We start from the raw sequence: 24,190 nt of genomic DNA on the forward strand, positions 1-24,190 counted from the left end.
CAGTGAGTCTCAAACACCATTGTTTCCTCCTTCTTGTGTACATTTGATTTGTTTAAAAGACCTCCAAAGAACAGGCAAATCTCAACATAACATCGACTGTTACATAACAGTCGGGATCATTAATATGTACGCCCCCAATATTTGCATATGCCAGCCCATGTTCAAGGCATTAGACAAGCCAGTATTAACGTCTGGGTGTGCACAACAGAATCATCAGAATAGGTAAGCAAGCAAGGACAACAGTGAAAAATGGAAGATGGAGCAATAATAACTGACATGATCCATGATAACATGATATTTTTAGTGATATTTGTAAATTGTCTTTCTAAATGTTTCGTTAGCATGCTGCTAATATACTTTTAAATGTGGTTCAAGTTACCATCGTTTATTACTGTATTCATGGAGACAAGACTGTCGCTATTTTCATTTTTAAACACGTGCAGTCTGTATAATTCATAAACACAACTTCATTCTTTATAAATCTCTCCAACAGTGTGTAATGTTAGCTTTAGCCACAGAGCACTATCAACATAAACATCCAAATAAATACCATACTTACGCGATTAGACATGTTGCATGACGAACACTTTGTAAAGATCCATTTTGAGGGTTATATTAGCTGTGTGAACTTTGTTTATGCTGTTTAAGGCAAGCATGAGCTCCGGGGGCAGGGAGCACGAGAATTAAAGGGGCCATTTGCATTTAAAGGGACACACACAAAAACGGCATGTTTTTGCTCACACTCAAAAATGGGCAAACTTGACAAGCTATAATAAATGATCTGTGGGGTATTTTGAGCTGAAACTTCACAGACACATTCTGGAGACACCAGAGACTTATACTACATCTTGTGAAAGGGGCATTCCAACACAATTGGAAATAATACAAATTACAGTGATGTTTTCCACATCCTCCAAATATCCCACAAAGTGCTTTCTATATCCAAGCAGATCTGCATGACAACAAATCCATTAAGTTTTTATACACTAATCACAGGTCTAATTGCTCTCTTTACAGCTGTCAGTCAAAAAGTGATGAAATACATAATGCACTTCAGACCACAATGCGGCCATCCAAATATTCCAAATGGAATATGAAAACGATTACAGCCTAAGAGTAATTTGCTTTATGGCTAAGCAACAAAAAGCAAACCACAAAATGGAGGAAACTCCAGTGCATAAATGAGGCCAGCAAGTCCAATTCATCATTAAAAACTAGAAATCGTAAGCATTGTATTTAATCTTATCTCTATCTATATCATAAAATAATATCTACAAAGTGCCAGGCTGCATTTTGTGCATTACTTCTGAAGAGACTCAGCAGAGAGCTTGAGCCGCCCCTACAGCTAATGAAGCTATTTATAAAATAGTGCTCTTGATTGCAACACTGCCAAAAGGACATCTTTGGGAAGCCTACACCAGTGGGAGAACGAGATCAGCTCTTATTTGTTGAAGTTTCCTGTCAAAATACACGCAGGAAGCTGCAAGCTGCCGCAGCAACCAGCCAGCCATTCAGCATACACCTACAGATCTTAATTGATACCGAAGTCCTGTCAGGTCCAAGAAAAAACAAAATCGGAATTGATAGATTATTGTGTATTAATGCCACAGTCATCGGCGTAATCTTCAAACCACTGGTAACTGGTAAATAGTAGTTTCAGATGAAAATATTAGTTAAAGGATATGGGTTGAAAACCATCCTGACACACCAGCTACGTGGACGAGTGGTCTGTTTGATGCAGAAGAACACCACAGGCGCAAGCATCGGGTAGGGGGGCTTCTCCTCCTCATCGGAGACCAAATCTGGAGTGGGGTCCCGGGCCCCAGACCCCTGTGCCTGAGAGCTCTCATGGACCGGGATCCATGTGCTGCTCTTTTCCTCCTCATCGCTGATCTCTTCACTGGAACAGGGCGCCCGGTACAGGGCTGAAATGGGAACACTTACCTCTCCTCTCTCCAAGTAAAGAAAGTGTTCTCTCCCCTCACCATCAGTCATGATAAAGCGTCTGACAATGGAATCCTACAGTTAAAAGAACAAATATGTCAAGCGAACAATGACTGTATGGCAAGCCAATTTAACAAATATTCCTTTATACGAACTAGTAGTAAATATCGCTAGTAAATAACAGTCATGTGTCCAGTCTACTCTGCGGTAACCTGAAACTTACACTTGCCGCAATCTTTTGAAGTATTAAAATTATTCCGTTATCATAAGCCACTACGGTATGCACATTTGCAATATTTTGATAATTTCGATATAACGTGCAGACCGAGTGACTAGTGCTTTTTTAATACTAGTAGGTAATACAATAGTGACTACTTCCCTTTCAATTACAATACTATTGAATTTTCATTAGAATTCAAAATGATTAGTATTACTATATATTACATGTGTCATGATTGATCACAGGAAGCAAATGTGAGTTAACTGGTTTATTTACAATGAAGAGAGAAAAGAACACAGTCACTGAATAGGCAGGTCTCTGGTGACGCAGGGATTGAGATGGTCGGCTGGTGATGCGTGGCTGTGATGAAAGGTGCTGGTGTGAAGTAATCCAAGGTCCAGACATAGAACGAGAACACGATGAACACCAAACTGGAATGGATGAAGACACGACTAGAACTCCGGGCAGGAACAGGACGGAACAACACAGCACAGTACACCAAACAACGATCTGACGGGGAAGAAGAGAATGAGGTGAGCTTATAAAGGGTGAGTGAATGAGCGGCAGCTGGTGAGGTGATGACTTGCAGCTGGATCCACTGATGAGCCACGTGGCCTGGACACACACACACACACACACACACACACCGTTGTCACAACACAGAACACGCGACAGGAAGGAAACAATGCATCTGCGAACCGTGACAGTACCCCTCCTCCTATTAACGCCTCCTGGCGTTCCCCGATTCCCTTACCTGTCGATTGTAATCATCGATAAGGGTGTGATCCAGAATGTCTCTGGCAGGTACCCAACTCCTCTCCTCCGGACCGTAACCTTCACAGTCCACCAAGTACTGGAATCCGCGTCCCCTCCGCCTAGAGTCCAGAATACGGTTGACCGAATAGGATGGTTCCCCATCTACGAGTCGCGGCGGTGGGGGAACCGGGACTGGCGGATTAATGTTGGAATGAAACACGGGCTTAATTTTAGAAACATGGAAGGCGGGATGAATCCTCCTGTACGCCGGAGGAAGTTTAAGGTGGACTGCCACCGGACTAATGATCTTGGTGACAGTAAATGGACCAATAAATTTGGGAGCAAGCTTGTTAGAGACGGATCGGAGAGGAATATGCTTGGTAGAAAGCCACACTCTTTGACCAACGACGTATACGGGAGGCTTTGACCGGTGGCGATCGGCCTTGGCCTTGGTGCGCTCCCTCACTTGGAGAAGAGTCTCACGGGCTCTCGTCCAAGTGCGGTGACACCTCTGGACAAAGGCGTGTGCAGAGGGGACCGCGACCTCGGATTCCAGACTAGGAAAAATAGATGGCTGGTAACCTACACTACACTCAAACGGCGACAGGCCCTCGGACGACACTGGTAACGTATTGTGGGCGTACTCCACCATTGAAAGTTGCTGGCTCCAGGAGGAAGGATTCTTGGAGACTAAACATCGCAACGTTCGCTCCAAATCTTGATTGGCTCTCTCAGTTTGACCATTGCTCTGGGGATGAAACCCTGAGGATAAACTGACAGTCGCCCCCAGCAATCTACAAAACTCTTGCCAAAATTGACACAAATTGGGGACCCCTGTCGGAAACCACATCCATCGGGAGGCCATGAAGCCGAAAGACGTGGTCAACAACTATAACCGCTGTCTCCTTGGCTGATGGTAATTTGGGCAAGGGGATGAAATGAGCCGCCTTCGAGAACCGGTCCACTATGGTCAAAACAACTGTGTACCCCTGGGAGGGTGGGAGGGTGGTGATAAAATCTAGCGAGATGTGGGACCAGGGTCTCGAAGGGACTGGCAGGAACAACCCATCCGGGGAACGATTGGAAGTCTTATCAACGGCACAAACTGAGCAAGCCAACACAAAATCGCGGACGTCCCGAGCCATACGAGGCCACCAGAATCATTGCTGGACTAGAAATTTAGTGCGTTTAACCCCTGGATGACACGCTACATTGGAACAATGACCCCACTGGATGACCATGGACCGTAATCCCTCCGGCACAAATAAGCGGTTCGGTGGACACCCGGGCGGAGGCGTTACCCCTTCTAAGGCCGTCTTGACCCTCGATTCGACCTCCCATGTGAGTGTGGAGACCACTACTGTCTCCGGTAAAATGCACTCGGAGTAGACGGGCGTTCGGAACTATCAAAAATGCGTGATAACGAATCGGGTTTGATGTTTTTAGAACCCGGGCGATACGAGAGAGTAAAGTCAAAACGTCCGAAAAAAAGTGCCCACAGAGCCTGCCTGGAGTTCAATCTTTTGGCAGTCCTAATATATTCCAAATTCTTATGATCGGTCCATACAATAAAAGGCACCCCTGAACCCTCTAACCAGTGGCGCCATTCTTCCAAAGCCAACTTGACTGCCAGCAACTCCCGGTTACCAATGTCGTAGTTGCGTTCGGCAGGAGATAAACGATGGGAAAAAACGTGCACGGGTGCATCTTATCGTCTGCGGGAGAACGCTGGGATAACACTGCACCTACCCCCACCTCTGACGCGTCGACCTCCACCACAAACTGCCGTGATGGATCAGGGGCAACGAGAATGGGGGCTGAAACGAGGCAACCCTTCAGTTTGGCAAACACAGCCTCAGCTGTGTCTGACCACCTGAACGTAGTTCTGGGGGAGGTCAAGGCAATCAGAGGTGAGGCTAGTCGGCTGAAATTGCGAATAAAACGCCGGTAGAAATTGGCGAACACCAGAAACCTCTGTAGGGCCTTATGGGAATCTGGACTTGGCCAATCCACCACAGCCTTAACCTTCTCAGGATCCATGCGTACTCCCTCAGTCGACACGATGTACCCTAGGAAAGGAACAGACTGTGCATGAAAAACGCATTTCTCCGCCTTGACAAAAAGCCCATTCACTAGCAACCTGTGAAGCACTCATCGAACGTGCTGCACATGCTCCTGGAGAGATGAAGAAAAGATCAATATGTCGTCCAGGTAGACATATATGAATTGATCGACCATATCTCGCAGCACGTCGTTGACGAGTGCCTGGAAGACCGCTGGGGAGTTGGAAAGCCCGAACGGCATAACCAAATATTCAAAGTACCCCCTAGGGGTGTTAAAAGCAGTCTTCCATTCATCCCCCTCCCTGATGCGGACCAAATGATAAGCATTCCTTAAATCCAATTTTGTGAAAATAGATGCTCCCTGCAACCTCTCGAAAGCTGAAGACATTAACGGCAAAGGATAGATATTCTTTACCGTTATGTTGTTCAGCCCCCAGTAGTCAATACAAGGTCGCAGAGATCCATCCTTCTTACCCACAAAAAAAGAATCCCGCCCCCGCTGGAGAAGAGGAAGGGCGGATGAACCCCGTTGCCAGTGAATCAGAAATATATTTCTCCATAGCCTCCCTTTCTGGAACAGAAAGTGAATATAACTTGCCTTTAGGCGGAGATTTACCTGGCAATAAGTCTATGGCACAGTCATAGGGACGATGCGGAGGGAGAGAAGCAGCCCTAGACTTACTGAACACCTCCTTCAGGTCATGGTACTCAGCGGGCACGGTAGACAGATCCACTGCTTCCTCCTGCAAAACAGAACCAGAGACAGACGAACATGCAGAGACAAGACAAGACTCATGACACTCCTTGCTCCAGGCCACAATGGAATTCTGGATCCAGTCTACTCGGGGGTTGTGTTTGGTGAGCCAGGGGTGACCTAGGACGATGGGTGTGAGGGGAGAATCAAAAATCAGGAAAGAGGTGAGTTCAGTGTGGTTTCCGGAGGTGATGAGTGTGATGTCCTCGGTGCTGTATGAGATGGTGGGAAGACTCTGTCCGTTGAGGGCGTGCACAGCAATTCTGTTGGTGAGTGGGTTGAATGGAATATGGAGTTTGATAGCAAAAGATCTGTCCAGAAAATTACCTTCAGCCCCGGAATCCAACAGTGCTTTGCAGTCGTGCGTGTGATTCGACCATCTCAATCTCACCGGGAGGAGCGTAGATGTAGATGAGGTCTTCTCGGCGGAGATCCCGGAGATCTTGCCCTTTTAACAGGCAGTTGTACCACAATATAAACAAAGTCCCTGGGATCTCCGCCTCTCCCTCTACTCCCGGGAAAGCCGAGCTCGACCCACCTGCATGGGCTCGTGATCTTGAACCGGGCTGACCGTGTCCCCGCCGCTGGATCGCGGACTTTCCATTCCGCCAACCGATCTGTGGATAGGAATCCTCCGCTCGACCCTGGTCAGTCGAGCATCAACTCTTAGCGCCAAATCAATGAGTCCGTTGAGTGTAGTCGGAAGATCCAGTGCGTAGATCTTGGTTCTCCCACACCGCCGTCCCCCAAAGAGAAGCCTTCCCAGTGAGTAGGGTGAGCACGAACGCCACCTTGCTTCGCTCCGAATTGAAAGTTCGAGGCTGTAATGCAAAATGCATAGCACATCGAGTTAGAAAAGCTCTGCAAAAGTTCGGTTCACCTGAGTAGGATTCTGGCACCGGAAGACGAGGTTCGGGACTGGCGGCATTCTCAGATGTCGGGAGGAGGACGGCCGGCGTGGGCGGCGCAGCGGGACTCAGAAGAAGCTGGAACTGCTGGGTGAGCTCGGACACCTGCGTCACCAAAGCTTGAACCGCCCGCCCGGTCTCGTTCAAATTCTGCTCCTGGGAATCCATTCTGTGAATACTGCGGTTGATAAACTCCTCCAACGCTGTCTGCGAGTTACTTGCTGCTTCCATCCCTTGGTCAGATCGTTCTGTCATGATTGATCACAGGAAGCAAATGCGAGTAAACAGGTTTATTTACAATGAAGAGAGAAATGAACACAGTCACTGAATAGGCGGGTCTCTGGTGACGCAGGGATTGAGATGGTCGGCTGGTGATGCGTGGCTGTGATGAAAGGTGCTGGTGTGAAGTAATCCAAGGTCCAGACATAGAATGAGAACACGATGAACACCAAACTGGAACGGATGAAGACACGACTAGAACTCCGGGCAGGAACAGGACGGAACAACACAGCACAGTACACCAAACAACGATCTGACGGGGAAGAAGAGAATGAGGTGAGCTTATAAAGGGTGAGTGAATGAGCGGCAGCTGGTGAGGTGATGACTTGCAGCTGGATCCACTGATGAGCCACATGGCCTGGACACACACACACATACATGCCCACCGCTGTCACAACACAGAACACGCGACAGGAAGGAAACAATGCATCTGCGAACCGTGACAATAATGAGCTCATTATCTGGATACAAGTACATGTTACTAACCAGGCTCAGCCCTGCTTAGCTTCAGTGGGCAACCATATATATATATATATATATATATATATATATATATATATATATATATATATATATATGTGATTGACTTAACATGATATTTTGTAGTGAGTCTGAGTTGTCGGACCAGAGGACTCAATCCTTTAAAAGATGCAGTAATGCATGTCAAAATGGGGAAGGACAAAGACATAATAACTGGGAGATACATTAATCCCATCAAAGGTAAGGGTTTTTTTTTTGGTTTCCCATAAACTATCTCTTAACTACTTAACTTCTATTATACAGGATACACAGTGGTCCACCGTAAATACAGTCTGTGGCTTGTACAGAGTAGCATGCATGCCTTGGATAATCCAATAATGGAGTAAAATATGTTTCAAAAATAGACCAAATTTAGATCTAACAACAATAAAGAAGGGGCATAGGGGTGTACTCACACTAGACGATCTGAACTGTGCTTTTAGCATGTTTGACCCCCAAAACCCTTTTTTTTTTTCTGGCTGAAGCACATTTGTTTCAATCTATAAGAATAATCAGCCTACACAACCAGTCAAAAGTTTTTGATCAATAATATATATATATATATATATATATATATATATATCTTTTTTTTTTAAGAAGTTTCTTCTGCTCACCAAGGCTGCATTTATTTGATCAAAAGTTCAGCAAAAACAGTCAAATTTTAAAATATTTTTACTATTTAAAATAGCTTTCTATTTGAATAGATTTTGAACTATAATTTATTTCTGTGATGCGCAGCTGAATTTTCAGCATCATTACTGCAGTCTTCAGTGTCACTTGATATACTGATTTGCTGATTATCAATATTTAAAACAGTTGAGTACATTCTTTTTCAGGATTCTTTGATGAATAGAAAGATCCAAAGATCAGTATTTATCTGAAATAAAACACTTTTGTTGTTTGTTACACTATTCTGTTCAAAAGTTTGGAGTCAGTATAATTTTTATTATTTTTTGGGGAAAGAAATTATAGAAATTAGTAATTTTATTTAGCAAGGATGCTTAAAATTAATCAAAAGTCATGATAAAGGAATTTACCCACTATTTCAGATAGTGGTTATATCGATGTTGGGTCTATATTGTATTGACCGAAATTAAGAAATATATTGTGATATAAATTTTGTCCATATCGTCCAGCCCTACTTCAAAATAGTTACATCATAATGACTTAAAGGATAAGTTCATTTCCAGAATAAACATTTCCTGATAATTTACTCACCATGCATTTTGGATGTTCAACCGTTGGCCACCAGTGAAGTCACAATATGGAGAAAAAACCTTAATCTCAAAAACCTTAATTTCTTTGCGACTGAAGAAAGAAATGCATGAACATCTTGAATAACATGAGCGTGAGTAAATTATAAGGAAATTTTTGTTCTGGAAGTAAATTTATCCTTTAAGCGTGTTCCAGCCTAGTGTGTGTACTCCATAAGTTTAATCTAAATGCAGGGCTCCAGGTGCACGGGCACTACTGCCCTCAAATTATAGTCCTAATTAAATTAATTTATTACTTATAATTAGGTTTGTGTTTTTTCTGTTTTTGTTTCATAATATATATAAAAGAAAAATGGTGTGGAAAAAAAGATGTGTGTATGTTTGTATTAGAGCCGCACAATTAATCGAATGTGATTGTCATGCACATCTCGTCAGTAAAGTGGTTCTGTGATTAGTAGTAATTCTCCATCACCTGCTTTCAGATGGAGCAGCATTTACTATACAGAGCCGTAGATCACTGATTGGATCCAAGCGTCAGAAGATGTAACACAAGCTACGAACAAAAAATCGTGATCGTTTGCGATAATGACAGCTGTTTGCATAGCTTCTCAGTGGCTCTGTGTAGTAAATGCTGCTCCATCTGAAAATACCACATTTAATAACATGTTTTTACTCCAAACTCACTTCATAACGTCAGTCGAGTGTTTGAAATAAATCCCTCTGTGAGATGATGTGGCTTCTTAAACAGAATAATGCACACAATATTTCATAGTATTGTAAGCAGGGTAGGTAATTTGGTTCAAAAACATTGATATGCTTGTTGAAATTCTCCTCACATCCCGATTGCAAATAATAAGTTAAGTGGTCTATATTTATTTATTTATATGTATTAATATTGTCTAGGTGTAGGACCATAGAATGTTCGTCAAATCAAAATATTCGGTCCGAACATTACGATAGGCTATTTTGCCTGCCTGTCAAGTATGTATTTGCATATCTCTGCGCACCCTGTTTGCGCAGATGTGATCTATCATAAGCGCGTTCTAGCGAGAATGAAAGGTGCTATTATTGCAATATTATGCACTTTGCACTGTAATGTTTTCTCAACGGTGAATGAAGCATGAGGTATTCTGACAGCGTTGCATTTAATCCTCCACCAAAGCCGTCTCTCATCGTGTCACTGGTTAGTCTCTGCTCTGCTTGAGTGCGTTAATTTGTTTTGGAGGAGGTGTGGCTTTGCAGAGTGATTATGCTGGGAGGGTGGGAATCTTATGCTTTTAAAGCCTCTACGAAATCGCCTACCCTACCTTTATGTAGTTTAAACTGTTTAACAGTTTTCTGTTGATTTTTATTTCATTTAGATCGGGGTGTGTTTGCAAAAACCCCTCTCTCACAAGGTTCCTTTATTCTCGAGTACAGAGGAACTTTAGTGGAAATTGGGAAAATATTTTAATAATAATTATGCATACTTTTTCAAACACGGAGGGCGTGACTGCTGGTGAGTAGCCTGTATTTTACTGTATGTAAACCCCTGTGGATTGTTTTTAACCCTGAAACTAAATATCACACACAGTTTTGGGGCAGGTTAAAGTGATTACTAATGATGTATTCTTTCTAGAGCATAACTTTAGTGAACATTTGTAACAATAAATTTTTTCCCCATGAGGCCTTGCGTCAAACGTGGGAGCGTCTTCCGGTTCGAAGTGAACAAGCTGGACGTGACACTCATTCATTCAACAGTTGACAGTCATTCAAGATTTAACGATCCAAACTTGCGAACGTTTGTTTTTTACTTAAAGATTTAAGATTCCGGCATCAATATTTGAACAATGTTTTACAATAAAAAAAGTGTTACAGTAATAGTCAAGGGTGTAACTTTGGTTTGAAAAGTGGGGGGGACACACACCCTCTAGGGGGGTCCGGGGGTATGCCCCCCTGGAAGAAAATTTTGTACATTTTAAAGATAAATTCATTAATCTGGTGAACTTTGAGAGTTCAAAATAAAGAGCTCCAACCCATGTTCAGTGTGCAAATTGAACAAAGAAAAAGTCTGTGCATTGACTTGTACCTGAATCCACTGTTAAAAATAAATCATCCACCCGCCAACCACTCAATGATATTCTTTGATTTAGATATCTGAACCTGATCATCCCATTACAATTATTCACATTCTCAGTGTTAAGCTTGATGATATGGTAACATATTACACTGAAGTAGGTTGCTTATAAATTAACTTTTATTTAAAATGTTCCCTTCAACCTTAAATTGTCACTGATTCATTACATCATTGTAGGAAAACACTCTTATCAGAATGATGGAGGCGGCCGCCTCTTAATTCTCTATGCAGGAAAAACCCTGCTGACAGAAAATGTTGCGTTTTAAAGGTGGCCAGATTTCTGAAAAATGGAAACCGGGGACATTTCCTATTTTAATGGTCAAAATTTCACCGAAATCTCACTGGTTATTATCTATTAGTTTAAAAACAGGGACAATACATTTTTGATTTTTAAGTTGTTGTGGGTTCCACATTGATTTTACATTAATTATTATTATGATTTTTTTATTAGGATATTTTTTATAAATTTTATTATTAGGATTTTTGGTCTGGTTTTAATACAATTCTCAAAAAAAAAAAAAAAAAACTAACCAGTATGCCTAGCTGCAAAAAACTATTAAACTATTTTGAAAAATCACATTACAGAATAAAACAACATAAATATGAGATAAATAAAACAGCAAATATTTTTAACATTTATTATTGAATTTAATATTTTCCATTTTCACAAGCGTTTTTGACTACAGAAATTACAACTTTTTAAAATTGTAACTATTTTTAACCATTATTTTGCATTTTAGACTCATAAAAGCATAGAGTTGCAAGAGTAGCCTATTGTTATTATTTTTTTATTTATGCATATTTGAGTGCACCTTCACCACATGATATAGTTAAGATGTGTGTGGAAACGTTGCGTTGTGACTGGGGACGTTTAAAATTGTCCAAAACAATCCCGCACCCTGTTGAGGGCCTGTTATAAAACACGTAACAGTATTACTTTAATTTAACATTATCAGTATGTTACTACCTGAAAGCTGAAAATGATAACGATGTTTGATAACTGAGGATAGTGGCACCGGGGTTGCCAGGTTTTCACAACAAAACCCACTACTCAAGGCTATGTGGTCCCACGGTAAAAATCGTCTTCATGAAGTAGCGGCGCGCGCGCAACCAGTGTGGCTGCACAGCCCCCTCTGTTGGTGAATATAATCACTACACGATTGCTCCGATAACCAGCAGGCTGCTGTATGCTGTATGACATTTTTGCAATGTATTTACGGGTTATTTTGAACGAGCTATAAAACGGGGACAGCTCTAGTCGGGGACGAAGCACAAAAAAACGGAAAACGGGGACGTCTGGTCACCTGAAAAGTGGACTCGTTTTTATGCTACACACAATGTTCATACATTAAATATTTAGCTAACAGTCTAAATAAGAAGTTACCTAGCAACAGTGTATGTTAACGTTAGCTCAGTCAAGGCTAACATCAACAGGTGTAGAAAGAAAATATGATTATCCTGACCTGAGCTAATTTACTGAATCAACCAACTTCTTTCATTTCATCCATGACGACATTAAAGTCATCTGTTGCCGTTTCTGGCGTTTCATCGCTGACTGTGCCGCAACCGCGATACCTCCTCATAAGAGTGTGCACGCGACGTTCCTGGACGCGGACGTGCGCATCGACACAGGCAGGCTCTCTGTGTTCTGCTCCTCCGTGGCGATGACGGTGTGCGGTTAAAAAATCATAAACTAGTTTGAAAGTGGGGGGGACACAAACGGGATTTTGAAAAGTGGGGGGGACATGTCCCCCCCTGTCCCCAGTGGAAATTACGCCCTTGGTAATAGTAATGTATTAATTTATGTCAGGAGTGCACATCAATCATGCTAAATCTAACTGATATTTATATTGACATAAAAAGAAAACACAGACCTATTCAGTTGCGCCTGCTTCCATTTATTTACGATCACAAGAATGCAAAAAACAAACTCCACTACGCTTTTAAATCCAAAGGCTTATACATTTAGAAATATATTGATAATGTTTACGTCACTTTTCTGAGCATTTCTACTTATTTTCCTCTAAATTATGCGATGATTGCTATCTGAGGATGTTTGCGCGATCTCTCCGTCTATCTATCCTGATCCTTTCAGCCAGAGCAACAGAGGGAGCTCATGAGTTATACGAGTTAACCGGAGTGTGTGAATCTGTGAAAGATATGCATTTGTCAGGAATCAACAGGCACAGGGAAGAGACAGATAAAACATTAAACCAAATAAATACACGATTATAATCACATAAGAATTGTCTTCGTTCCTCAAGCAGTCTTTGATATTTTCCATAAACGTGTGTATTTAATATCGCAATGGTTAACATAAGTAGCCTTTAGCATCGCATACAGTGGAAACGCGACTGGCTCTGGCACGCACGATACGAGTAAAATATCACATCATATGGCTTTGGTGCATCAGTGACAGGTGAAGTACAGACAGCGGGTTGTTCATGTATTGCAGGGCCAGGATGCTCTTGTAGTCATGCAGCAGCACTTTTGTGGAAGGTCAGTAAAGAAAAGAGCAATTAAGGGCACGAAAACTGTTTATTGTATTGTGATATTAACTAATAATGTAGTAAACTGGGATGTTGTCCCTGAGCACCGTAATGACATCTCTCATAAAGATTTGCAGCTTTACAAAGTAAACAATGATCCAAAAAACACTTAGCCTCTTCGCTATTTAGCACACAAAATACCATTGGTATGCTGCTTCCGCCGCCTCACCGGAAGTTGTACCCACGTTCTCTTTTACAGTAGCGCCCCGTGGAAACAGGTGGATAGCATCGATGCTTCCTTTGATGATGGCTCTCTTGGGAGACTAGTAAACGACAGTCAAAAGCCAAATGGCAAAATAAAAAAAACTGAACTGGACGGAAAGCCTCATCTTTGTTTATTTGAAATGAAAGACATAAATAAAGATGAGGAGATCACTTATGATTATGGAGGACAAGACTTGTCATGGCGTTCTCACTGTGGGCAGGAACTGTGCAAGGTAGAATATTTCCAAATGATATTCAAGTATTTATACTAATATCATCCAGTTGTTTCAGTTTTTTTTCTGTCTTCCAGTTTGTCCATGAGCCTGTCGCTGCAGCCATAATGGGAAGTGAAGTCACTTCTGCTAAAGAGGTTTGTTAACACTTTTGTCAATTTAGTTTTTCACACTTTGTAACAAAACCTGAAGTGAAATTGACCCTTCGCTAAGTCACGCCCGAAAACCGCCACAGGCCAATCGTGGTTTAGCAACCGTTACTAGGCGCGGGAGGTCTGTCAAGCTTTCGAGCGAGGGAACATGCCGAAGCGTTGTGCCTATGGATTGTGTTAACCTGATACCCGGTATCCTAAAAGTTTGGATGGGGTGGTGGAATTTTTTTTCCCTTCCCGACACCTAAAACCCAAGGGGAGAAGTGCCGGTGTTCTGACAATTTGTGCTACCCTGTCAGATTTTGCTACCTCCCATTGAAACAGTAGGTAATGTTAGCAAAATCTGACAAAATCCGAAAAATGCTAACGTTACCTATCAGATTGTGCTTCCAGTGAGATATTAGTTTTTTTCAATTGCTAACAAGCATTTACCAATAATTAAAGTACTTTTTCTAAACTCTTAACACAGCAACGCACCTACATTACACAATTATCCAAATAGTTAATTTTCTGCTCAGAATCATATTTTGTTAAATAAACACAAACTCCACATTTCAAAATGCTAAAAACCTTTTTCTACACATACTAACTCTATCAAAACACAGCAAACCTGATTCAAAATCGAGTCGTTCTGTCAAACACTAGCACTAGTTTTCTATTCAACATGAACATATTGTCAATCAAAGTGCAATGACTGTCAAAATACTAACAGCTGATGGCATTATGAAAACTGCATTACTGTCATGTTTCAGTTCTACCTGCAGAAAATATGAAATTCATAGTTTTTAAAATTCAGCTTCCTTTTATTGCAGTAAAAGTATAATGCATGTAAGCCATTCTACACGTTTGGTTGAGTGTTGAATGTGTGCATTCTTGGCAACAGAAGTGAGTCATTATTTTATAGAATGTGCAGTAGAAAAAGAGAAGAAGAAGAAAGTAACAGAATTGCTCAGGGCAGCTACTGGTCAGATGTGTCCCCTATGCAGAACTATAGTGTCCCTCTTGGTTGAAATCTCTTTCTGGAGTGGGGTGTGTGGTGTTGATGGTGCACTCATGAGGGTGGGATGGTGTCCACTTGGTAGCTAGTGCCCTGTGCAGACCACATATTGTGTAAATATGGAACAATGGTCGTGTAATCATTGTGGTATAAAGCTTTTACTGAAATGAAAACATGAAATTGCTGCCATTGACCAACAACAAATCCAACATACATGGTCTTTGGTTATTATGGAAGCTTTTTTTCCACCACAGAATAAAAAAGCATAAAAGGTAATAGTGACTTTTTATCAAAAATATTTTTTATTTTGCAATTGTGAGTTTATATCTCACAATTATGACTTTTATTATTCTCAGAATTGTGATAAAAAGTCACAATTACCTTTTTTTTTTATTTTCTATTTATGGCAGAAATAAGCTTTCATAGGTTCATCATGTGTAAGGGGGAAAACCACAGAGATGCACAATCCATCACACATTCTTCCTCCTCTCCTCTACCTCTTCTGATCCAACTTCTCCTCTCCTCCTTCATCAATTCCTCTCCCTCACCCAGATATTATTTTCTCTCTGCTCCTCTGTGTTGTTCTTCATACACACTGAACAAATCCGATTCAAAGAGTCCTATTTTACTGAGACTGGAATCTGCCAAATATTTCAGTGATCTGCTAATTAAAAATGCTTATCAATTGTTTCATTATATGTATATTTTCAATACTTTTGAGCTGCTGTTGTTGCAGAATTAGAGGTTTTATCCTATATTTAATGATTGGAACATTGGGTCTTCATTTCTGACTTGCTGTGTTTAAGCATTTGCAAATAAGATGAGAAAGATCCATGATTTTGGTATGGGGTAAGCTTACATGAAAAGAAAATGTAAGCATTTTAGAAACGTGTTAATTGACTGCATTTTGTATGAAAACGACATGAATTGTGTTAATGGTATGGCCACAACAGACGGATGTTCTGCTAAGAACAATCACCTTACAAAGTACCATAAGGCAGTATGTTTTATCTATCTTAAGTAATGCATACCTCTGCAAAATCAGGCTCTGACACAGGTGCTTGCAACATCCCAATATTCCAAAGCTGATTCGGTGACAAATTTCCCTCCGTTCACAAGGGATGACAGTTCCACATCTCTATGAAATGCTGCAAATCTGTGTGTATTCTGGGGATGAAAACATCTCTCACACAGAACAGGTGAACAGCATTAGACAGGTCAATTAATCCCTCCTCTTCCAAGCTGTGGAGAACATTAATACAAATATTAACACGAATATTCGGTCCGAACATTACGATAGGCTATTTTGCCTGCCTGTCAAGTATGTATTTGCATATCTCTGCGCACCCTGTTTGCGCAGATGTGATCTATCATAAGCGCGTTCCAGTGAGAATGAAAGGTGCTATTATTGCAATATTGTGCACTTTGCACTGTAATGTTTTCTCAACGGTAAATGAAGCATGAGGTAACCTGACAGCGTTGCATTTGATCCTCCACCAAAGCCGTCTCTCATCGTGTCACTGGTTAGTCTCTGCTCTGCCTGAGTGCGTTAATTTGTTTTGGAGGAGGTGTGGCTTTACAGAGTGATTATGCTGTGATTAACAAGTGTTGTTAAGAGGATAATACAATGAAAACAAAGGGAAAAAAGACTGACCTTTTGTTGAAAACACTTAGAACGATTGTCCCAAGGTTAACACTAGTGGGAAGGTTGAGATACCTGCATTTTACTCTACTTTTCTTCTTATAGAAGTAATGCAGTTTTTTCTGAAATATTTGACTGCCTTCCAGTCTCGATTTCCTAAAACTTGAGCTTCTGCATCAATGCAACGCTGACAGTCCATTTTCCCTGGATCTTGGTTCCTCACAATGAACTTCTTTAGGTGCCTTTCAACTGCAGCACACTCATCTGTGGTCCAGCTTCTTCTGACTGCAGTTTGTTTGCCTAAGTATACATAAAAAAAGTTATATGTTTATAAACTTCTTAATCTGAACTGAAAAAACAAACAAACAAACATCTGAAACACTTCTGGATTGGCTGACTTTGCTTGGTGTTGCAAATATACTGTGGACGTAGGTTCTTCAATGGATGTCACACTGTCATCAGCTTCTGGAATAAATTCATCTGAGTGCAAATTAACTTTAACAGTCATGTAAGGATGAGAAGCTATTCAATGTGGAAGAAACGTGGTGAAGTGAAAAAATTACTTTAGAAAAAAAAATTTCGTCGATATCTTCAGACTGGAGAAGTGCATGTACTTCAAATTTCCCACGATTGAAGAGGGCACTAATATGCATGTGCGAAGCAAATTTCAAAGATCAGACTTGTTGCATACGCAAATTATTTAAGGTACCCCTGTACCAACTGTACCTGGTCTACCCCACCGTCCGTCACTCAGAGGCACTCTGCAACCGCACAAGTGGCTTATGGGAGAGGCAAGAATGTTCTTGAGCTATTATTATTTAAAATTGGCATGATTTAAAAAGTGCACCATAAATATTGTATACATCTGAAAAGCTGTCTAGTTCCCCTTTCTGTCTAATATGCATGTTTCATACATTTACTCTTTTCATCAAGGTCATTGAATACTTCTTCCAAACCTTACTCAATAAAATGGGAAAAGACAGCAGCATTTCCCTCAGTCTCTTTACTGCTCAAGTGATCATGACTTGAGACACAGATGACAGAGCCTACAGAAGGTATCTTTGTATTGTTATACATTAAAGATGTGAAAACACATTTAAAAAGATTTACTAATGTGAAATTATCAAACATTTCAGATGGACTTTACAAAGTACCAAGCACTTATCAGTTTCCTGAAGGTGAATGATAACCACTGAAAGCTTTTGGTGAAAACTTTCAAAATACCAGTAAGTCCTTCTTCATGGATATGTGGTCAAAGCTGAACTATAATTTGAAATGGTTTCTCTCTTTTACTACATGCATCTTTCAGTCAAGTTTTTCTCATTAATCCACAAGGAACTGATGAGGAGAAGGACTCTGGGTGATTTAGGTGAAAATACAAATGCTAATATTACTCTAATTACTTTCATATACTTTAACTGTGCCATATATTTATCAAAGTCAATACTTCAAAATGAGGTTCAGATCAAAAGAGTGTGTGGAGAGTGTCCACAATTAAGCACACAATCCAGCAGGATTCATACAGCGGTGGTGTATTTGTTATGCAGCTGACATTAATGGAGGAATTTGCAGATTTACTCGCAAACTACAATATCTGTTCTCATCAATAGGTGAGAATCACGAGACCCGTTATAATCTCGAATTAATTACATGAATTAATAAGTGTACTATCAGAGTAGTAATAAGGATGTTTGCCGTTGTAATGATGACAGTAGTGCACACAAAAGTAGTAGCCGTTCTGTGCTCAGGTTTAATATTCATACTCATCACAGACATTAATACTGAGAGTTAATACTTGATACAGTTATAGTTCTGTTCAATATATAAAGTAATTTTGGTTTAACATTATTAATTTTTTTTAAAGTAATTTTAGTTAAACATTATTTTTTTTAATTGTTTTATTTTGTAATGTTTATAATAGAGCCGTTAGTCTGAAATCGATTCTTTATTATAGTGAAGTTTAGAGTAGATCCATCTGAGATCGATTGTCCATGTCAAGCTCTCTCTCTCACGGTATCGCGAGAGTTCCTCCATGCGGGCAAACGCTATCAGGTGAGATCGCGAGAGTTGGCTCACACGAGTAAACGCCATCAATGGAAAACATCACTCATCATGTGTTGTGATCTTTCTCCGTTTATTCTCAGGTAACGGATCACTAAAGTTAGTATAAATCATTTAGAAAACGAGTTTAAATGTTGATGACATGTGTATGTTTTATTTGAAAGTGTAAAAGATTATTTTCAGTGTGTTAGTGCGTGATTATGCAGCACATGGTAGTTGGTCCTGACGTCCTGCCTGGTAGTTGGTAGTTGGTCCTGCCATGGGGAAAAGCTTAGTTATTTTTTGTGCTTTATTAACCCCTTTTTGTATTTCACCCATAAACTTAAATGCATTCAGAATTTATATCGGTCTATCATAAAGCAACTGATGCTAATTCAGACTTTATTCTGTTGCTCTATTAAAATAATGACAGATATCTAGAAAAGTAGTAAAGAACAGTAAGAAAAACAGTTAAAAGCACAAAGACAAAAATAATTGTTCATATTTGAGGTCCACAAATCCTCTCAGTCTGTTGACAGCAATGAAATGAGCTTTAAGTGTCAATTTACAGCAGATCTGAAGACATCAGCATAATAAATGAGGTGAAAACAGGAACTATTGACACGAAATAAAGAGTGTTTTCAGCAGTTTCTCTGTTCATATTGATGATCCTCAGACTATCAACACTCATTCAACAAGACATTCAGATCATCTCACTTTATTCTGAGCGTTTGCTGTTAGAAACTGATTATTGGAGTCAGGATATATGAGAAAAGACTATAAACTGCTTTAATGAAAGACAATACTGTTATTTCTCACAACACAAAAACAAACACTAATGACACTCATATCAACCACTGCTGCTAAATAACTACAGCAATATAATACATATGAACTGAAAGTTTGATTTTCTAATAATAAGTACATTGATTGCTGTAGTGAAATTAGATCACAAAACCTTTCAAATTAAAGAGCAGCACAAAGTAGGGTTATAATACAGAATCATCTCATATTTAAGATATCAAAGCATTGATCTGTATTAAATCCAGTATAATCACCAGTAAAGTGTATTGGGGCAGTTGTGGCCTAATAGATAGAGAGTCGGACTTGTAACCCAAAGGTCATGGGTTCGAGTCTCAGGTCCGGCAGGGATTGTCGGTGAGGGGAGTGAATATCCAGCGCTCTCTCCACCTTCAATACCACGACTGAAGTGAGACCCTTCAGCAAGGCACTGTACCCCCAACTGCTTGGATGGGTTAAATGGTATATTAACAAAAAATTAAAACATGTTCCAGGAAGTGGCAAAGTAGTTCCTTATGCAATGATATCCATACAGTGAATGAAAGCTTTACAAAAATTGCAAATAGTTAAAGTAGAAATCTAAAATCTCAGAGTTTTTCTCTAAGTGAGATCTTTCCAGCAGGATTTGTGAGTCTGAGACGGGGAGAGTTTTCAGTTTCTGCACATAAAACTGTTACATGTTAAATATCTAATTACTTTATTACAACGAATGTTTCATAGTTATAGTTAATTCATAGTTATTTAGCAGCAGTGGTTGATGAAGATGAGTGTCATTAGTGTGTTTTATCCACATTGTGTTGTGAAAAATAACAGTATTGTCTTTCATTAAAGCAGTTTTATAGTCTTTTCTCATATATCCTGACTCCAATAATCAGTTTCTAACAGCAAACACTCAGAATAAAGTGAGATGATCTGCTAATGTCTTGTTGAATGAGTGTTGATAGTCTGAGGATCATCAATATTACCAGAGAAACTGCTGAAAACACTCTTTATTTCATGTCAATAGTTCCTGTTTTCACCTCATTTATTATGCTGATGTCTTCAGATCTGCTGTAAATTGACACTTAAAGCTAATTTCATTGCTGTCAACAGACTAAGGGGATTTGTTGACTACAGATATGTACAATTATTTTTGTCTTCATGCGTAGAGTTGTTTTCCTTACCATTATTAATATTTGGAATAATTTTGTTACATTATATTGTTATCATTTAATACAAAAACAAACCCCGTAACTGATATATTTTTTTTTATTTTGGCAGATCAGCTCCTCCCACACTGGGATTAATCATCAGTGAAGCTCCTCCCACATCAGTCACATCATCAGTGAAGCTCCTCACACTGGAATGGATCAATAAATGCTGGGATATTCCAATCAGATGACTATCAGGAAGAGCTGAAATCTGCAATGACTGAGTTTATTAAAGAGGACAGAGAGAACATGAGTGATCCAGATCCCTGCAGAATGAAACACACTGAAGATACTGAAGAACAAAGAGGTTGGTGTTTATTCTTCATTCATTCATGATGCTGAACAACATTCATGTTGGAAAGATTCAACTACACATTTAGATATGCAGTTAAACTAATGTTCAACAAATGGTCAGTAAAGTGAGATTTGAAAAATAATCATATTGATTGTCAACATCAGGTCAAAATACATATTTTTATATCTGGTTCAAAATTTGCAACAATGTAACCAACATTTTAGACATGTTTAAAAAAAACAAAAAAACAAAAAACAAAACAGTAATATCAGTAAACACCAAACTGCATCAAGTAAATTCACTTTCCAGAATGGCTGACAGGGTTGTAAGCTTGATTTAAGCAAAAGCTGATTTGTAGTTATTGATAAAGTTGTATTTCATAAAATGTAGAAGTTATTGATAGTTATATAGATTATTCTTCTTACAGTAACTTTGGTAACAGGGTTGATGAATGTGATCAACACTGTGATGATGGATTGAGATTATTTTCTCGTCCTCCCATCATGCTGTAGAAAGAGCCCAGATGATGTCACTTCCTGGGCATCACAGTTTTAAGATGAGGAAAATTCATAACGGGGTTGAGGGTCGAAATTCACTTGAGTTTGTTTTCAGTGTCCCACATTCACATGTGTGGAAGTCTGTGAAAGAAAAAGTGTGACCAACCCTTAATCATTACAGTTTTAGTAAAATAAATATCAATCTAAAAGTTGTGTCAAAATATGACAATAATTGTGAACATATTTAATAGTTCTCATTACAGAAACATGGTGATTTGTCTATAATGTTTTAAATATAATAATTGTTTCAGGGACATATAATAAATATATAAAAAGGCATCAAAGTGATCAGAATATTTCATAGCAGTTGTCTACTTCAGTACATGAAGGTTCACTTTTATGTTCTTTCACTTCATAATCCTCATTTTGAATTACTTTAATATACTGAAAATTAACTTTTTTTGTTGTGATTTCAGAGCTGATGGAAGTGAAGGAGGAGAGTGAAGAACTGAGTGAAGTGGAGGAGGAACATCATGACAAACCTGAAGAAAAACCTTTGAGTCGCTCAAAGACTAAAAATACATTTTTAAAGAAAAGAAGAAACAAGAAATCTACAACCTGCACTCAGTGTGGAAAGAGTTTATCAACCAAAAAAAGTCTTGATGTTCACATGAGAGTTCATACAGGAGAGAAGCCACATACATGTGATCAGTGTGGGAAGAGTTTTACATCAAAACAAAGTCTTGAGATTCACAGTTCAGTTCATACCGGAGAGAAGCTGTTCGCATGTAATAAATGCAGCAAAACGTTTCTCTCGGCATCAGCCCTGAAGAGACACCTGAGAGTTCATACAAAGGAGAAGCCACATTCATGTTCTGTGTGTGGAAAGAGTTTTTCACAGCTGTGTAGTTTACAAAGACATGAGAAAATACACACTGGTGTGAGAGAGTACATGTGCTTTGAGTGTGAGAAGACTTTTGCTACATGGAGTGATTTAAAAAAGCACCAGAGAATTCACACTGGAGAAAAACCTTTCAAGTGTTCACACTGTGACAAAAAATTCAGTCGTTCATCATCTTTGAAAACACATGAGAGGATCCACACTGGAGAAAAACCTTACAAGTGTTCACACTGTGACAAGAGATTCAGTCTGTCATCACATCTGAAAAGACATGAGAGGATCCACAGCAGACAGAAGATGCACACGTGTGATCAGTGTGGAAAGAGTTTCACTATTAAAAGTCAACTGAAGATACACATGAAGATCCATGCAGTGGAGAAACCACATCACCACAGTCTGAAATCACGATAAGTAGTTAATCTTTGTGCTGAGAAACAAGTAGTTTCCTTACAGCCAGAATAAGCGGCAGGACAGTTTGGTGGTTGCTTAGTGTCTGCTTGGAAAATCTGAATTTTCTCCTGAAATTACAACAGAACGATCAAATCACTGTTTAAACAGACTGTATGAATTCTTCCCTTAAGGTCAGTGTGACAAACTAGTGACTTACACTTAGTGAACAAACTGCCATGTTTCTATCATTGTCATTTACAACATAACAATAAAACAACCTACAACTGACTATATTAAGGACTTTTCAGTGAACCATTTCTTTTCTTTTTGTAGATTCACCAAACATCTGGCTGATTACTGGCAATTTGGTAAGAGATTGTTGTCTATATCACTGTCACTTCTTTTTCGAGTTGATTTATTAACATTTTGTGATTTTTGATTACTTAATTGAATATAAATGCACTTAGGTTGATTTTAATTGATTTACTTAATACAAAGTATAGATAGGATTCTGTTGTGTAATGTTTCTCCATATAATTAGTAATATAAACCTGCATTGGTAGATGCAACTGAATGAGCTGTAAAGTGTAAGTATTAAATGATAATATATTTTGATGTTTGTTTGTTTTTAATATACACAAAAGTAAAGACAGTGGACAAGTGAAGAGAGTGGAGGGGACGGCATCAGAAAGGACCTTGAGCTGCTGCGACTGTCTTGGATCACCCAAAGCACAACTACACTATGTGTCCAAGCACTGAACAAGGCTTTTCTCCTTTACATATTAAATGTGTTTAATTTAAGGCAGGGTTTTATTTTTCCTGCATAGTGAACTACTAGGTGGCTGCCTCTGTCAAATTTGATGCTGTCTCCAGCTTTTAACAAAACTCAGACAGGCAGTCACATGCTCTGATTCCCCTTTTCCACCAACACGGTTCTGTTGCAGGATCCTGGCCTGTGTCCATTCTCAAACTGTTCCACGAACCTCCACGGCACAAAAGGCAGTTCCAGGACAGAAATATCGGTACCCTCACTCTTCACCAGTCATCACATTCACAACCACCACAGTCAACACAAGTCAAGGTCCCTGGTCCACAGCATCAACCATCTTTGTAGGAAGATCAATACTGCATTTCTTGATGTATCTTTAAAATTGACAGATTTCTTATGGAGTGCAATCCCTCTCTAGACGGACATCGGTCTATCGGTCTTACAAAATACTGTCAGACACTGCATATGATGTTCTCAAAAAAAAAAATTTAAAAAAAAATTAAAATACTTAAGAATTTGGGCCACAGCAGAGAGAAACCACACACATGATTGAAAAGTCACCTGTTTGAAATCATCAGATTTGGTTTCAACATTTGGCATGCGTTGACGCTGTTCTTTTTGTCTTTTTCATTAAAAAATAATCTGTTTTATGTGTGGCGTTATTGGATAATTTATTTCTTTATCTATCTATCTATCTATACTTCATAACTTTATGAAATTTATATATATAATCAAATTCAAACATAACTGAGCAATT

The 24,190-nt window shown here is 39.6% G+C and overlaps 2 protein-coding genes and 1 long non-coding RNA gene across 3 annotated transcripts; 2 read left to right on the forward strand and 1 right to left on the reverse strand.

Annotated features, from left to right (window-relative positions):
• Nucleotides 1-1,656: 1,656 nt before the first annotated feature.
• On the reverse strand, nucleotides 1,657-2,135 carry LOC125244494 (voltage-dependent T-type calcium channel subunit alpha-1H-like). Its single transcript, XM_048154569.1, has one exon. The coding sequence runs from the start codon at nucleotides 1,993-1,995 to the stop codon at nucleotides 1,657-1,659; it is 339 nt and encodes a 112-aa protein (XP_048010526.1). The 5' UTR covers nucleotides 1,996-2,135.
• Nucleotides 2,136-18,557: 16,422 nt separating this feature from the next.
• On the forward strand, nucleotides 18,558-21,882 carry LOC125244803. Its single transcript, XR_007179383.1, has 3 exons — nucleotides 18,558-18,694; nucleotides 20,652-20,888; nucleotides 21,850-21,882. It is a non-coding gene; the product is annotated as an uncharacterized LOC125244803 (long non-coding RNA).
• An 89-nt stretch (nucleotides 21,883-21,971) lies between these two features.
• On the forward strand, nucleotides 21,972-24,083 carry LOC125244801 (gastrula zinc finger protein XlCGF71.1-like; the record flags this gene model as incomplete). Its single annotated transcript, XM_048155055.1, has 3 exons — nucleotides 21,972-22,855; nucleotides 22,998-23,032; nucleotides 23,309-24,083. A coding segment is annotated over one exon (714 nt), but the record flags the coding sequence as incomplete, so codon positions are not given.
• Between the last annotated feature and the right edge of the window lie 107 nt (nucleotides 24,084-24,190).

Source organism: Megalobrama amblycephala, linkage group LG14 (genome assembly GCF_018812025.1).
Source record: "Megalobrama amblycephala isolate DHTTF-2021 linkage group LG14, ASM1881202v1, whole genome shotgun sequence".
Lineage (NCBI taxonomy): Eukaryota > Metazoa > Chordata > Actinopteri > Cypriniformes > Xenocyprididae > Megalobrama > Megalobrama amblycephala.